Source organism: Centroberyx affinis, unplaced genomic scaffold (assembly GCF_046629955.1).
Source record: "Centroberyx affinis isolate AG114_WGS23_722 - 3 ecotype Tasmania unplaced genomic scaffold, CSIRO-AGI_Caff_v1 ptg001310l_1, whole genome shotgun sequence".
Taxonomy (NCBI): Eukaryota; Metazoa; Chordata; class Actinopteri; order Beryciformes; family Berycidae; genus Centroberyx; species Centroberyx affinis.
The window spans coordinates 66,296-83,470 of NW_027279815.1; the positions used below are offsets into that span (position 1 = coordinate 66,296).

Consider the following 17,175-nt stretch of genomic DNA (forward strand, 5'->3'; position numbering starts at 1 on the left):
GCAAAGTAACAGTAGCCCACTTCTACTCTACCTAGAAGTTAAGTGGAATAAATGCCAATTAAATGTAATAAATACATAAATAATTTTGTTAGATCAATACATATTTGCACTAAGTGACACAAATAAACTGAATGAATTCCCTCTTTGCACACTCACTCCCTTTAATAGATATAGGATAGATAGGAGGGCTACATTAAATTATTAAAACATCTATCAAAGGACTGCAGCCTACCTACTGCATATACTGACTTCTGGAGAACATGACAAAGCAAGAAAAATAGAAGATTGATAAAATAAAGACACATGCAATATTGAGATTTTGAAATAACAATGGTAATCACTATACTCTGTAAAATCTTTAATATTTAGAAGTCTGAAAGAAAATAATACATATTACAAAGCAAGAGAACACAAGCAAAATATGACATCAAACGAGAAAAGAAACTAAACAAAAGAAATATCAGAACAGGTAAGTGATAATATCAGAAAACATATGTCAGAAAGAAAAGCTGTACACAAACATATCAGCAAAGTGCAAAATTGATATCACAGGCTATAATTTGTTAGAAATAAGAGTGCATGTATATAGAGTGTACAGTCTGACAGATAATGTTCCCCAAGTTATAGGTACACAGAAATAAAACACTGTATAGTACATTTGTAATTGTTTATACAAATTCATTTTACCCAATGTTACCTCCATGAGGGTAGATCTCAACTGAGTTAGACAATATAGTTCAAACATAGAACTTGAATGGATAGAACAGTCCTTCCATTGTTTGCTATGGTAATTAACTCAACTATAACCGCTTCCACTAACTGTGCAGAGATGTCAAAACTTTTGACCTAGGCTACTTAAAAAGACAGCAGCAACTGGAGCTCCACCTAGTGGTGGAAAGACTGACAACTTCATTCAGCTGCAATGCCAGTTTTCCACTGCTTTGGTCCTTGCTGCAAAACGTCTCACCTCAGTGACTTACTGTGAGTCGGTTTATACAGAAGCTACTCCAGCGGTTCACATAAAAATGGCCGCCGCTCTGACCATCCTGGAACGTTAATTTGAATGGGAATGACCGTTCTATCCATTCAAGTTCTGTGAGTTGAACCCTTTAAGATATGACATCTTGAATTGTGACTTAATGTAACGTGAATGAAACGTCCTTACAAAAAAAACCTTGACTACTTTAATAGCCTAGTACTTAGTCTACTCATCCTATGTGGCAGGGCACTTTTTCCAGTTTCATACTGTCTAGTCAGCTCTGATATGATTACATTGTACAATTTATCAATACTACACTGGTTGTCTATGTGAAACCCTTAATCTTAAATGATAGTGACACATTTTGATTGGATTCCATACAAGAAATAATGTTAGATTAGTACTATTATTATCATTGGTATGAGTATTAATATCAATAGTAGCAGTGGTAGTAGTAGTATCCTGTGTTTCAATGTTGAGTTTTAGTATCTCATGGTCTAAATGCTGCTTCAGAGGCTTTTCCACCCTGACAAGAATACAATTCTGGGGGAAACACTGAATACTATTTTTGGAATAAAAATGGTCAAATATCTATATTGGCCTTCAAAATCCTAAATCACTGTAACCCTAAATGTAACATGATTATATCTTAGTAAATCTTCATAAGGTCACCCTTAACATATGCAGCCTATCTTAGTGCCCACTATGCTAACTCTCATAAAGGTTTCCTTAGCCGAGGTACCAGTTGAAGGGATGATGCTTAGTTGTGTCCGTGGTTGTCAGCTATGCTTTTCTGCTCAGCCGGTCACATGGACGAACTTCAATTTCAGGCCTGAAAAGCAGATGACAGAGAAATTATTCTTACAGCAGTGAACATAGATATACATAGAACATAGGATTTCCACTGGTTATCTGTTAGCTTCAGAATTGATTTTCAGATTTTACTGATCACTTTTAAGGCAGTGATGGGTCTGGCATCAAGCAATCACAGACCTTTTAACCCCATATGAGCCATCTCACACCCTGAGGTCCTTGGACACGTTCCTATTGGTTCCTAATGTCGCTTAATAACAAGAGGTTCCTATTGGCTGTTCCAAAGTCTAGGTTAAAAACAAGAGGTTCCTATTGGCTGTTCCAAAGTCTAGGTTAAAAACAAGAGGTGTTGGTTGTTTTCCATCAGGACTCCTGGACTTTGTATCAACCAGTCTGAGGAGCTCAGGCTGCTAAATCTGTATAATCTTTTAAATCACCTCTTAAAACTCACTTTCACAGACTTGCTTTTATGAAATAACCTTTATTAATTGTCTTTGACAACAAACAAAACAAATGAAAAAAGTAAACTAGTTTAAAAAAAAGTAAACTACTTTTGTTTCTTCCCTTGTTTTTGCTATATTTGTCAATTTTATCTGTTTTTGTTTGTACTGCTTTGTAAAGCACTTTGCAACTGTCTATAAAGATTATGATGATTATGATTATGATTATTGTTATATAGGCTGTAATATTTAATACAATTTAATGTATTTAATACAAGACAAAACCAAATAGGGCAAGAGGGCACAAATGTATGAAAAAAGATGAGCCATGATTGCTGTCAAAATGTTCCTACATGGCGTTACAACTGTTAATGTAATAACTTCCCATTGTCCCACTTTTTTCTGTAATAATTATTACAAGGGATGGGATGATATGCTTATCTCATGATATGATTTGATACGCAATACGCGGTTCACGATTCGATACAATGATACAATGTAATAAATAAACGTTTAATGACAACAAAGTATGACTGAATATGACAGAACTATGTTTTTGTCTGAGCCACAAATCTAGCCATTATTGCGATTCATTTTTCTACCCCATGATACGTATTGTCCCATTTTTGTATTGTGATAATGGCTAGATTTCTGGCTCTACATTTAACAGGAAGACTGACATTTTGTATGTGATCCATGCACATGTGATCTTCACCAATGTAGAGCCTTAGTTAATGATCAAATTTGTGAATGGGTGACAGTTGTGTATTGAATTTTGACCATCATTACACTATCAGTTGAATATTAAAATTTTGAAAAAACAAAATTCAGCCAACTCATTAATGTAATAGAAACAAAGCATCCCAATCAGTGCTCAAAATGATTATTTAAACAAAATGAATAGCAGAATTTGCCTTTGTAAACATACACACTTTGTTACAGGGTCATTTTTGACAGTTTTTCCAACATAGCAGGTCAGGTATACCCATGCAGGCTGGGGTTAACAGGATTATCACACTATTAACTGCAAATTGTTACTGCCTTAATGGTTTATTATGGGAATGTATGGTATTAACAGTTGTAACATGCATTGACTCCAAAAGTTATGTGCTGTATGGTGGCTGTTAAGAGTAGAGCGTGTGAGGAATGCTGCCAAGCCGGTAGTTTTACCTGGTTTCAGGCAACGTGAGGCAGTGAAGAAGAACAATACAGAGCATGAATTAAAGGAAGAACAGGTTACAAACCACAAGTGTGGTACAGTAGGCTACCACAAACTCTGTATTCTTCAGATGGAGGAAACAGCTCACCACACAAAATGCTGGTGAGTCAAATAAGAACAGAAGAGCTTGTACCCAACAGAGAGAAAGAAGAACAGTGTGTGTTGTCCAGCGCTCACAGAAACACACTTGTGTGTGTGTGTGTGTGTGTGTGTGTGTATACAGCAGTATCCATTAGTGTCTTTACACAGTTCTTCATTTCTTTGGAACGGAACACTAGCATGACAATGTGATTCTTTGCTGAGGTGCCATCAGAGTGATTCAACATGACAGAAGCATCTCCACGTGTGTGTGTGTGTGTGTGTGTGTGTGTGTGTGTGTTAAAATAAGTGCAAATTATGTTTCAAAAAAGCTCCAGATGACAGGGAACTGGCAGCACCTAACATGTCGCTGTTCCAGGTGCAGCACAAAAGCAACTGTGGGTGAAAGTGGTACCGAGGAGGCGGAGATAATTCATTAGAATGGTGACTGCGCAAATATAAGCCAAACAATGCGCACAATAGCCTATTTGCGGCAACGTAACGATGGGCAAAAGAAGTGCAAATGTCTCTCCAGTGGAGCTGGCAGTGTCAGCGGCACCAGAAGTGTGATTTAGCGGAGGTAAAAAGTGCTGGTATGATATGAGGAGGTGAACCAAATAAAGCCAAAAAGGAGCCTTAATTCCATTGGAGGCTTAAATGGTGCATTTTTAATTCAGCATACTCGTTTAAACCTAATTGTAATTGTAATAGGGATGCGATCTAATGAGCGCATGTTATTATGTTGTGTAGATGACTGTGTGACTTTGCTCATGGAGCCGGTTCCAGAGACAGTTTCGGCAGAGCTATCCTATGTGCAAAATGATAAGACAGGCTTTTCCTAGGTCTTAAATTACGTGCGCAATCGACAGGTGTTAACGGCCACCGCCACTTGATAAATCACGTCCACTGCCAATTTCCATAACTCACTCCCTTTATATTTTTATTTATGACTCACTCTCTCTCTCTCTCTCTCTCTCTCTCTCTGTGACAAACTTTATTTACAGATTTGTATTTTTAAATACAAGCTTTCCTTCACTGTTCCAATCATATAAACTATTGATGATTAATTTACTTGTCGATCACTTTCATTGCTGAGTACAACAAGGTCAGAAAAATCCAATACTGATAGTTGACTGGCTGAACCGACATCAATGTTTTAATTCATTATTTCTTTATTCTTTAGTTTACTCATATTTATTTTTGTAAACATATAAATGACAGCAGTGTTTTTATTCTCTGAAACTCACCAGGCTCTTATCTACTTCCTTCAGTCTCTGCAGGTTAAGTTTGCCTTTACTTTTGTCTCACTCCTTCCTTCTCTATGCCTACTGAAGGGGGTGGGACTGTTTAAATGATTACTGGAAAACAAATACCTCCAGCATGCTCCACCCAAACACACCTCATGGCCAAGGTTTTGTAAAAGCACTTTGTAACAATTGTTTTGAAAATGTGCTATACAGTTTTATTATTATTATTATTATTGTCATTATTTAGTGTGTGTCTCTGTGTGTGCGTGTATGTGTCCATTCTACATTTTTTAAAATTTTATAATCCAAATGTCCCAACAAGCCAAGGTCCCAGGATGTGACTCAATTCACTAAATTTGGGTCCCAGGATGAAAAAGTTCAACAATTCCTGTATCACAATAAACAGCGATACAAAGTCACATTTATTATATGAAAATGTTGCCAATTATTACTTTAAGACCTTTAGGTAGACAACAGTAATATTTTAGGACTTCCCAGAGATCACCTGTCAATCAAACAGTGTGTCCAGTACTGTGACGTCTTTTTCCTTTTCTGTTGATTAAGTTTGAGTTTCTGTAAGTAGCAGCACTCTGTTTTCTTTCTGAGATCAGTCTTTGGTGTGACAGGCAACAACGTGATGCAGCGTTACAGATCACTTTAGATCAGTTTCTATATATGACCTATCGGCCGCCTTTGACACGGTGAACCACCAAATCCTCCTCTCCACACTCGCAGAGCTCGGCTTCTCAGGATCTACCCTCTGCTGGTTTGAGTCCTACCTCTCAGGGAGATCCTTCAGAGTGTCTTGGAGAGGGGAAGTGTCTAAATCCCACTACTTGTCCACAGGGGTACCTCAAGGGTCAGTGCTTGGACCCCTTCTCTTTTCATTATACACCACCTCATTGGGTGCAGTGATCCGCTCACATGGCTTCTCTTATCATTCATATGCTGACGATACCCAGCTCCTCCTGTCGTTCCCGCCAGACGACCCCACAGTCTCGGCGCGGATATCGGCATGCCTCGCCGACATCTCGGCTTGGATGAAGGAACGCCACCTTCAGCTTAACTTGTCAAAGACTGAGCTCCTTGTCATCCCAGCCAGTCCCTCTGTACAACAACAGATCAGCATCCAGCTCGAATCAACTGAGCTCATACCCACAAAGTCTGCCAGAAACTTGGGTGTCATGATTGATGACCAGCTAACCTTCAAGGAGCATGTGACTTCTGTTGCTCGGTCATGCCGATTTGCTCTATACAATATCAGGAAGATCAGACCCTACCTGTCTGAGCATGCAGCACAACTCCTGGTACAGGCTCTTGTAATATCACGCCTTGACTACTGCAACTCCTTACTGGCAGGGCTCCCGGCCTGTACTTTCAAACCTCTGCAGATGATCCAGAACGCGGCGGTGCGTCTGGTCTTCAACCAGCCCAAAAGAGCACACGTCACTCCGCTATTCATATCCCTCCACTGGCTCCCAGTTGCTGCCCGCATCAAGTTCAAGTCCTTGATGCTCGCCTACAAAACAATAACCAAAACGGCTCCGACCTACCTGAACTCCCTCATTCAGGTCTACGCTCCCTCCCGCTCACTACGCTCTGCCATGGAGCGGTGCCTGGTGCTGCCACCTCAGCAAGGCCCTAAGTCTCTAGCCAGACTCTTCTCTTCTGTGGTTCCCCGGTGGTGGAACGAGTTGCCAAACTCCATTCGATCCGCAGAATCCCTCTCTATCCTTAAGAAAAGGCTAAAGACCCAGCTCTTTAGCGAATACCTCCTTTCATAAAAAAAAAAAAATTTTGATGCACTCTACGCATTACCTCATAGCACTACCTTGTAGCACTCCCTCGTAGCACCTATGTCCTGTTGGACCAGAACTTAGCTTGTTGCACTGTCTCGTAGCACCTTTGTCCTATTGGACCAGAACTTAGTTCTATAGCACTTACTCTCGTTGTTCTCTCCTATCTAGAAACTTGCTTGTGTTGTATGCAAATCTCATGTGTAAGTCGCTTTGGATAAAAGCGTCTGCCAAATGTGAAATTGTAATTGTAATTGTATATACTGACCAACTTTTGATTTTGTAAAAAAAAACTACCTCTCTTTGATCCCATACATTTAGTACTTAATCCATTTGATCACAACACAAAAGTTCTAAAAGTTATTAAGTACTCAGTCATTACAACTGCCATCAGCCATTTAACCCCCATAGACAACATAGTGTAAAGAGGCTGAGAAGTAAAGAGCAGGAAGTGCTGCTGGGAGGCTGATGCAGTAGTATGGGTGGAGTTACTGTAGTCACTACCACTGCTAATGTTCAATCACGTGATACACTCTGCCAGTCTTATGTCTTTAGCAGGAAATCATTCATAAAGCAGTTCCTATTACAGCAGCAAACAGACAGAGAGCCCAATCCAGCCCTGGTACTCATCTAATCTACTATCCAAACTGTCAGGATACCACAATGTTGAACTTGAAAAAAATCATATTCAATACCACAGCAACAAATAAATAAAAACACACACTTCACCCTTGAAAATAGTTTCAGGCAACGTGAGGCAGTTGGCCAAGTTGTTTTAGTTGCCTAACCATAACCATAACACAAGTAATTTTATTTGCCAAAACGTACATTTTCAAATTCGTGGTGGAGGAACATAATTCAGGTCGTGGTGGGGGCAGGCTTTTTAGGTTGTGTTCATTTCACACACAAAAAAAAGGGCAAAAGTCCATGTAGATTAAATTTCCGTGACTACTTCACAAACTGCCGTGAGACCTTGTTGGTGTGTGTGTGTGTGTGTGTGTGAGAGAGAGAGAGAGAGAGAGAGAGAGCATACACCTTGTTGTTTTGGGGTATAGCATTATCTCTGCTAAAAGTGGTACTAATAGCATATGGCGAGCTGGAAATTAAGTTTATGTTTCTTAGATTCCCTCTGGGTACTTGAGGCATTTTGTGATGTCACAAAAAAAAAATACATATGTGTTGGGTTAGGTTTAATAGATACTAGTTACTGCACACTGAAAGAAGCTGAGCTACAGCAGCATAGAAAAATATAGTTTTGTTAATTAAAGGAGACAAAGGAGTTCAAACTAAAATGATCATATCTATAACTGTAAGATCCAGAGTCCAAACCAATTATGTGTCTTCATCACAATGTTAACTTCCTGTTGGCTCTAACTTCCATCACTTCTACATTTAAACCCAAACTAAACTATGTGGCTTCTTCACAGAAATTTATCATACAACAGAAAGTTTACATACAACAGAAAATTATATAAAGAAATAAAAATCAAGGCATGAGAGGCAGAGATAAAAAAAATAAAAAGGTAAAAAATATGAATCCCTCCTTTTCTTTTAAAGTCTGCACAGCTCTATCCTGCTGCTGTCTGGAACTGAGACACTGAGTCTGTTCATGTTTTGTTCACTTTTCACACATCAGTTGTTCAGTCAGCAGGTCCGACTGGTTCAGCAAGTTTATTCACCTTGGGTTCTAACATACAGCCCATGCACCTTGCTGCATAAGAAATACAGTAAAGACAAGTAAACACAGAGCAGAAAGCTCTTCTGAATCTGACAGAAGCTAAACCTTCATCCAGACATGAATCCTTCCTTGTTGAGTCCAAATCTAACAAAGAAGTGAACAGTTGAGCTTTGCTCTTCTGCTTGCTTGTACATCTGATCAAGTACGACTCACCACACACACACACACACACACACACACACACACACACACACACACACAGCTGCTTGAATCTAGCAGACTAACATAGGAGTTGTTCTGGAGCTGCACACTATATTTCTAAACCCAATCCAGAAAGCCAAGCTGTTCCATGCAGTTTGTTCTTACCTGCAGTCAGATGAGCAGCAGAGCAGCAACTGGTTACAGTGAGGAGGAGTTAGTGATAATCAGTGAGGAGGAGTTAGTGATAATCAGTGAGGAGGAGTTAATGATAATCAGTGAGGAGGAGTTAGTGATAATCAGTGAGGAGGAGTTAGTGATAATCAGTGGAGCAGTGGCTCAACACGAGGCTCTGTCATCATCTCTTCACCTCTGTCATTGTGAAGAGAGGAGGGAAAGTGGAACTGCTTCTCTCTCAGCTCAACTTAATTTGGGGGGAGAAACATTTTCCACTCCTTTCACTGTAATGGTTTCAGTTTTCATGGTTGGTACATTTCTCCAGTCAGAAACTATAGAAATGATCCCTGAAAGTAAAGTCTTAACTGAACAGTGGATGAAACCTGGAAGTCATCATTAGGAACGTTGACCTCAGTGATGGTTACTGTTCACAGCACAGTTATGATGTCAGCATAGGACTGCAGTGTTATGTCAAGCTGCAACCACAACTAAGCCTCACACAGGAAGAAAGGAGTGTATTCTCTGAAGCCGCTGCATGACAGAGAAATACATATTGAATGGTGTCAACTTTCCTGAACCCTGTTTATTCCTATCAAAACGTCTCTTTTTGAAAATCTCCTTCTTTTCATTGAGAGCGGTGAAGATGAAACTCCTCTTTAATAAGTGTTGAGCTCTTCCAGGATGAAAACACTGAAATATTTGGTGCTGCAACTGATCTTGATACAACTGAATCTTTTCTTGCTAAATCACAGAAAAAGCGAATGAACTTCTCCCTCCATCTCTCCTCTGCCTTATTGCTCAGCTGCACATTTTCATACTTTATCACTTCCTCAAACCGTCATTTGTTTGCCTCTCCTTTGGAGTGTTCTTCTTCCCTGAGTGAAAAGTAAAGTTAATACACCAGTCATAACCTCAGCCAGTGGTTTCTGACACAGCGGCCACAGCTCCATGATGAATCATTAGAAAACCAAATCAAACATTTCTGACCATTTGGTATTAGCTTCAAATATCAGAGGTCTTGACATTTTGGACATTTGTTCACAAAGTCACTGTTAGAGACATACAGACTGTAGTAAAGAAAAGGGTAAAAATCTAGTCAATTCTGTTCAGTCTGTGCAGTAATAGGTGGGGACTTTTGTATCTTTAAATGTCTTTAGTAATGTTGAACTTGTGTAATATCAGAATGTAATATCTTTTTAAATAATACACCTAAAATGTACGTGTCTGAGTCAATGTGTATGGAGGCAAAAAGAGAAAATGGATTCATGTTGGGTGCAGATAAACACACCTTATCCTCATCTGGGATCAGCATGAAGTTGTTCTTAACCAACTGAAGGGGAAACATGAGGAGAGATTAATAAGGTCAAGTTATCAGACTTCCTGTCTTAAAGTCGAAACAGCCAATAACCCAAGTAAAGCACCCTGAGTGTAGAGGGAGATGTGTATCTTCATGTTTTAGAGAAAACCAGGCTTAAACCCAGACTGACACTGCCAGTCCAAGCAGTACTCTCTCCATACTGTATCAGCTGAAGGTCATGGCACGGTCTGCTGGGCCTGGTGGATCTGACATCATCGAGGAATATGACAAAAATCCTGAAGACTCAGCCATCGATATGACTTTGAGGACCAGCAAGGACCAAAAATGTAGTAGGCAAATGTTTTTTTCTTCCGCAAATTAAGAAAAGAAATTATGAAATGACATTCGATAGTATTTCAGTGAAGATGCGAAACATGAGGTTGAAAAAAGGTTAGTGGTTATGGTTTTTCATATAATTTAGTTCACTTGACATATTTGTGTGTGTGTGTGTGTGTGTGTGTGTTGGCCTTACAGGGAAGGTCCTCTACAGAATGCTTGCTGGGAGCATTGGGCTGCTATTTATCCTACAAGCTTTGCTCAACATCTCTCTAAGACTTCTCCACAGTGAGTAAACACTTTTCTAAGCATTTCACTCAAATGAACACCAGTTGTGGCACTTTGCTTTCAAACTATATCATTTTTCATCATTCATTCATCATTGTTTCTCACTTCTATACATATGAGTATCTGCAGCTGAGGATCCCCATCAATGTGGATCTTTAATCAAACACTACATTGAATACAGTGAAGAGTAAATGCTCTCAGCTCACAGTCTACTTCTACAGTGGATATCAATAGTCTACACACCCTTTCAAATTTTCTAGCTTTTACTGAAAACATGAAAACATGTTACATCAATCCACTGTGTATTACTGCACTCTGTTGAGTAAGTTTGATGTTTCCGCTGCAAATCGCTCTTCCTCTTTAGCTTCCTTTAATTGATATTAATCACCTACACAAACATAAATTAGTCACCCATTCTGCGGTGAGTCCTGTGATAAAAATTCTACACAATAATTAAACTTGTCTGGGTCTGTGAATTATAATCCCTCAAATTAGCATTAGTTATGACCACAGAACTTAAATGGATACAACACTTCTTCCACTGTTTGCCATGGTAATATATGGCTAGTAAGCATAAAATGTTGACTATGACTAGTCTGTTGCACGAGTGTTTAGCAAACTGTCAAAACTCAACTGAAAGCTGATGTTAGTGAGGAGGCTAACATAGCATGGTCAAAGATTGTGCTTCTCTCACTAGCTCCTCTAGTCAAAATCAGCATATTAGCAAGCTGGTAAGCATCATCAACTTAACTTAATATAGCCACTTTAATGCTATAAACTAACGTAGCTTAACACATTTGCTAAATTCCAACAGCTAACGGACATCGGCAGAAACAGATTAACTCACTTTTGACCTATTAAAAAGACAGCAGCAACTGGTAAAAGAGCACCACCTGGCATGAGTGACAACTTAAAAGTCCCATATCATGTAAAACAGGATTCCCCTTGCCTCTGTGATCATAAAGGAGTTGGATGGTCTATCTAAACATGGTGAAAGTATCAGAACGCACGGTCGCCAACTAAATCCACACAATCCATATTAGAAAAGCAAGCCTCTAAACGAGCCGTTTGGACTTCCGTAACTTTGTGGTTCGCTCATTATCATTTTTGTAAGAAATAATAGACTAAGAAAGTGTTTTTTTCAAAGCGGTTGAGCGGTTGTCATTGTTTATTACCAGAGAGTTTTCCCTACCTGTAGCTGCCAGGCCGCGGCGTCTCACGTTTCACTCTTGAAACGGTTAGCCAATCAGAACAGAGGGTCGTTAATATCTTAAAGACATGGCAACAGAAACAGCCTGTTCTTGGTAAAGCTCAGAGAAATGCCAGAAAATGAACGTGTAAAATGGATTGAGAGTGTTTTTGGTTCATGACACCACACACACAGCTTTGAATGGACCTCAACACATAAAATAAAACACTGGAAAGTGTAGAATATGGGACCTTTAATTCAGCTGCAATGCCAGTTTTCCACTGCTTTGGTCCTTGCTGCAAAACCTCTCTCCTCAGTGACTTGCCATAAGTCAGTTTATACGGAAGCTAGCCCAATGGGAAAATGTCCGCTGCTCCATCCAGGAACATTGATTTGAATAGGAAAGACCGTTCTATCCATTTAAGTTCTATAGTTATGACTACATTCCTGTCAGAAATACAGATTCCTGTTTCAAATTTAAGCTCAGTTCAGCTCGGTTTGTCATGTGACCACTTCCTCTCTCTCCCTTCCCAGCCAGCACCGACACCCAGTGGGACCGAAACTGGACTGAACAGACTGGAGACAACAACCTGACTGAAGAGAGAGACCAGTTGCTGACCAGTTACAACCAGCTGATTAAAGAGAGAGACACGTTGCAGACCAGTTACCACCAGCTGACTGAAGAGAGAGACCAGTTACAGACCAGCTATAACAATGTGACTAAAAGTAGAGACCAGTTGCAGACCAGTTACAAAGAGTTGCTAACCATTTGCAACAAATTGACTGAGGATGAAGATTGCCAGGACAAGCTGCTTTGCTCTGGTAATGGTTATATATTCCTTCCTTCCTTTCTTCCTTCCTTCTGTTCTTTCTATACAAACTCACAAAGGTTTCGATTTTGACATGAACACTGTTCCCTAGGCTTCATGGTTTGACACTTCCCTTTCCATTCCTTTTAGTTTCCTCCTAATGAATCTCCTGTTGTTTTTTTTCCACCTGCCACTGTATCTCATGTGATGTTGACCAGAGGAAGCCAGCTGTCCAGAGGGCTGGCTGAAGCTTGACTGTAGCTGCTACTACGTCTCCACTGGGAAGAAAAACTGGGACAAGGGCAGACAGGACTGTCTCAGCAGGGAAGCTGACTTGGTCATCATCAAGGGCTACCGGGAAAAGGTGTGTGTGTGTGTGTGTGTGTGTGTGTGTGTGTAAGCAAGAGAAAGGAAGATGTGAAAGCTGCGATTGTCATGTGAACGCCTTAGTCTGATTATCTTGGCCAGAGTAAAGTCATAATCAATGTAAGAATAACCTGGTTGAATACCTGATACTGATGATTAGATTTCAGAGCAGATCTTTCAATTAATTTCTCTATAGAAACCTCTTAGTCTGATTCCAGTCTGTTTTTTAAATGTTCCCATGTGTCCAAAAGGTCAGAACAGTCAAAACAGCAAGTGGTGATGCAAAAGCGACTGTGAAACCCTCTTCATGCTGAACCAAATGACAGAAATGAACATCTTCAAGTTTTTACATGGGTGTAAACACCAAAATGGTGAAAGCTGCACTATGCAACTTTGCACCTTGGCGGCTCCAAATAGCAGTGAGATGTAACTGTTGGAAAGATTTGAACTTCAATACCCAGAAATCCTGTAAGGTGACGTCAGTGAACTGCACACGGCTCGCTCATGTTTACCAACCGGGCCGCTCTGTGATGCTTCATACCAAAGATACCAAAGAGACGAGAGAGGGAAAAGATTTCATGTTTAATGTTGAGATGGCTCAAATCTGACAAATAAAACTGCAAAACCCACACAGCAGGGCTTTTATTGTGTTTTATTAAGGGATTTGACAAGGAGTCAACATAGGACGAGTTGGGAATGAGAACGGGGTGCAATAACACAAGAGTCTCTGCTGCCATCTACTGGCAGCCTGAGGTAGGAGCAGGAACTGCCACTGTGTGCATGTAAACAAACCCACAGAGATCTTTGTAATCGTCTTTGGCAGGAGTTTCTGAATAGACTGAACAAGGATGCATGGCTTGGTCTGACTGACAGAGAGGAGGAGGGAAACTGGACATGGGTGGATGGGACACCAATGAGAAGCCCCAAGAGGTATGGAAGATGAATTTCAGACATTAGTTGGTGTTCAGCTCACATGGGCACACAAAGAGGTCTACCGCACTGAATGAAAGGCAGAACTAGTCAATGAGCTTTGGCATAGCAATGTCATTATTTTCCACAACTGTTCCTCTCTATACCACATACCAGATTTTCAGTCCAGCATAGCTTTGTTTAACAAAATCCTCTAGCATTGGAGGTCAGAGTCATGAAATTGTTGCTGAAAGAAGAATGGGGAAATCATTTTAGAGCCCTTTAAAATGCTGTTTGGGACCATTTCTTTTATGTGTCTTTAACTTATGGCCTATAGCCTCAATGAGGATGTTAAAGCTCCTGTGTTGTAATGTAATGTAATGTGCTCTAACCCTTTGTAGCTTCTGGAGTATTAATCAGCCTGATAACGGCGGGATCGGTGATGCTAGAGAAGAAGACTGTGTCCACCTTCGTCACTTGGTGGTGGAGAATTTCATTGGCTGGAACGATGCAGTTTGTCACTTACCCAAACCTTGGATCTGTGAAAAAAAGATTGCCATTTCCAGAAAGATTGGCATCAATGGCTGAGCTAAAATGTGTTGGAGCCCAAACTGGTTTCTGTGTTTTCACATACAATATATTCCCAACTCTTTTCTCCCTGTCATTGTCTTCTCACTTGCTTGATTCTCTATAAAGAGAGAACAAAGACGCTTTTAGCAGTTCTGTATTTCATTTCGTGTTTGCAAAATGAATGGCAACTATGTAATGCTTCATAAAATCTCATAGCAAAGTAAAAGTGAACTGGATTTGTATTTTTGAATCAAATGTATTATGTGTCTGTTGATGAAGTTTGAGTGTTTCTGTAGGTGGCGCTCTTTGGAAAAGCTTTCATGAACTGGCTGTAAGTTGAATCACTATTGAATTATAAGAAAGATGTATTATTAAGAAAATGTTGTGGATTACTACTTTCATCATGTTTTCTTCTCATGATTTCACAGTAGCCAAGCATTTATCACAAAGACTATTGATATAATATATTTGAACATTAGAGATACATATTTGTCCCACTCCTTAAATCACTTTCTTTTTAATTGGAGGTGTTACCATCACTACAAAGCGCTCCACAGTTTCAGCTGCTTCATTCTCTCTTCTGACACTGGCTACATTGGCATCTTGTCCATTTGTGTGTGCTGTTCTGCACTATTGTGTGTGTACATTTCAGGGGTGTGTGTACATTCTACTTTAAGGGGCGGAGGGATGTTTAATTGTATATTTATTCCGGTATTTTCCTCTTGGAGGGGGGCACCAGGTGTGGCAGTTCATGTCCCTCCAGCTTCACCTTAATCAGGTGATTGGCCAAGGCAGACTCCTCACCATCAAGCATCCCATCCTCATCTATATCTGCCAGCTTCCAGGTCTTTCCCACCACTGTACCGGGCAGTTTCGACTTCACCATCTGCTTCTTGGCCTCCAGGAGTTTGGGTTTCAGAGGCTGGAACTTGGTGAGATCCTGAGCTTGGAGCCGGTCCTGGGAGAGAGGCGGAGATGGAGGACAAGTCAACCACATCACAGCTGGATTAGGTCTCCCAGCTGACACTTGAAGAACTCTCCTCTCTCTGTCCTCTCTCTGTCAAGATCGATCCATCTATCTATCTTCTTCAGATTAGGAAAACCTCCAGGTGATATCTGATGCTCCTTTTTCTTGTTTTCCTTCCCAAACACAAAGGACATCTCTTCCTTCAATGAGCTGATGATGTAGGCATGGACCCTCATATGGAGATGAGATAAAGCCAGAGATGCACATAGCCTACTGTAAAGTCAGTGGAAATGCACTGGGATGTGAAAGTATTTGAACAGTGAACTAAAGCCTAATTATCAGTACAATGAGCTAAAGTTAACATCTACTTTTTGTCACCTGATAGTTGGTTGAGTATCAACATTGGACTGCCCAAATACAGTGTTACCATAAAAACCTGCATTCAACCCTCAGGGATGTGACTGGGTCATGATGACAAAGAAAGTGGAAAATCAGCGGCGTTAGCAAAGACTAAGAAATGAGACCTTAGTCACATGGCGGCCATTTTGAATAATCTCTACCTGAAAGAGCAAGTCCAGTCCGCTCTTTCCTACTGTTGTGTACCAAGATACATGCATTTATCATTTCACAGATTCCCCACTGAAAAACATATCTGAAACCAATAGAGCAAGAATCCAGAAAGACATGTTTACATTTTAATATAACGCTAGCTACCAGAGTCTAGCTGAGGTGACTAGCTAGTAGCCTAGCTTACCAACTAGCTATCTTACCTGCTGAATTCAAAAAGTCATTGTTCTCAAGATTGTTAGCTAATTTGCTAACTGTTTATCTGTATTTTGTCCTCACTTGTGTTTAAGGTATACTGTGTTTAGTCCAGTCTTCTGGGTGGAGTTTCATACCCCAAGTGTTCAAAATGGCTGCCGTGTGAAAAAGGCCATAGCTCCTGCCTTCCCCCTGGGATGCAGCACTGGAAGTTATAGCCCCCTAGGACTGCTGGGAAATAGGGAGTTTGTAAAACCAATCAGAGGGAAGTGGTCAGTGTATACAGTGTGTTGTGTGTTGTACACCCGTTGGTTCACAGTACAAAGTATTGTAATAAACCTTATGATAAGGGTTGAGGCCAATTCAATTAAGCTGAGCAGCGTTTGCTGCCACCACCTTTTTACCGGTATGGCCTGAGGTTAGATCCAGCACACAACAACCACGTTAGAAAAATACAATGCTTTATTAGAAATGCATACTGTACAGCAAATAGAGCAACTGGCCCAGACAGCTATGGGAGACAACACCCCGGGACCGACTACACCCCGCCCCCACTCAATGCATCCCCTGGTTAGCCATTACACACAGGAAGCATATTAAAGTGTTCAAACTATACATCACTACACACAGGCACACCCACTACAACCAACGGCCTATCCAGCTTAGACTGACAGGCAGAAACCTTCAATGACGTGCAACACACGTGATTCAGAGCACACAGGGACCAATGGATCTACAGACTAAGGGCTGTGCGGTCAGCTGATAGGGTCCCCTCCCCAGCTATCCGACCACCTCCCACCTGCTGTAACGGCCTTTAAAAACTCATCGGAATACAATTAATAAACTAGAAGACGCAGACTAATCAATTAACATACAGTTTTGTTTAAAACTTTGGGCTACTTAACTCCCCCGGCTGACAAGACCCTCCCGCAGGGTCTGAGCTTTGGCGCTGGTCCGACCTGGCTCTTCAATAGCGGGAGCCCGTGGGGTGGAACCGTCGGTCCAGCGCGGAACTGGAAGCACCCGGGCACGTACAGGGAGCCTCCACACCACACTA

General features: G+C 40.7%; 1 protein-coding gene and 1 pseudogene across 1 annotated transcript; one reads left to right on the plus strand and one right to left on the minus strand.

Moving 5' to 3' along the window:
• Positions 1–3,469: 3,469 nt before the first annotated feature.
• On the plus strand, positions 3,470–14,683 carry LOC139649268 (C-type lectin domain family 4 member M-like). Its single transcript, XM_071525623.1, has 7 exons — positions 3,470–3,553; positions 10,121–10,272; positions 10,457–10,546; positions 12,270–12,557; positions 12,763–12,908; positions 13,734–13,840; positions 14,221–14,683. The coding sequence occupies exons 1-7, from the start codon at positions 3,522–3,524 to the stop codon at positions 14,405–14,407; spliced, it is 1,002 nt and encodes a 333-aa protein (XP_071381724.1). The 5' UTR covers positions 3,470–3,521; the 3' UTR covers positions 14,408–14,683.
• On the minus strand, positions 8,864–8,988 carry LOC139649272 (small nucleolar RNA U3; annotated as a pseudogene).
• Positions 14,684–17,175: the final 2,492 nt, after the last annotated feature.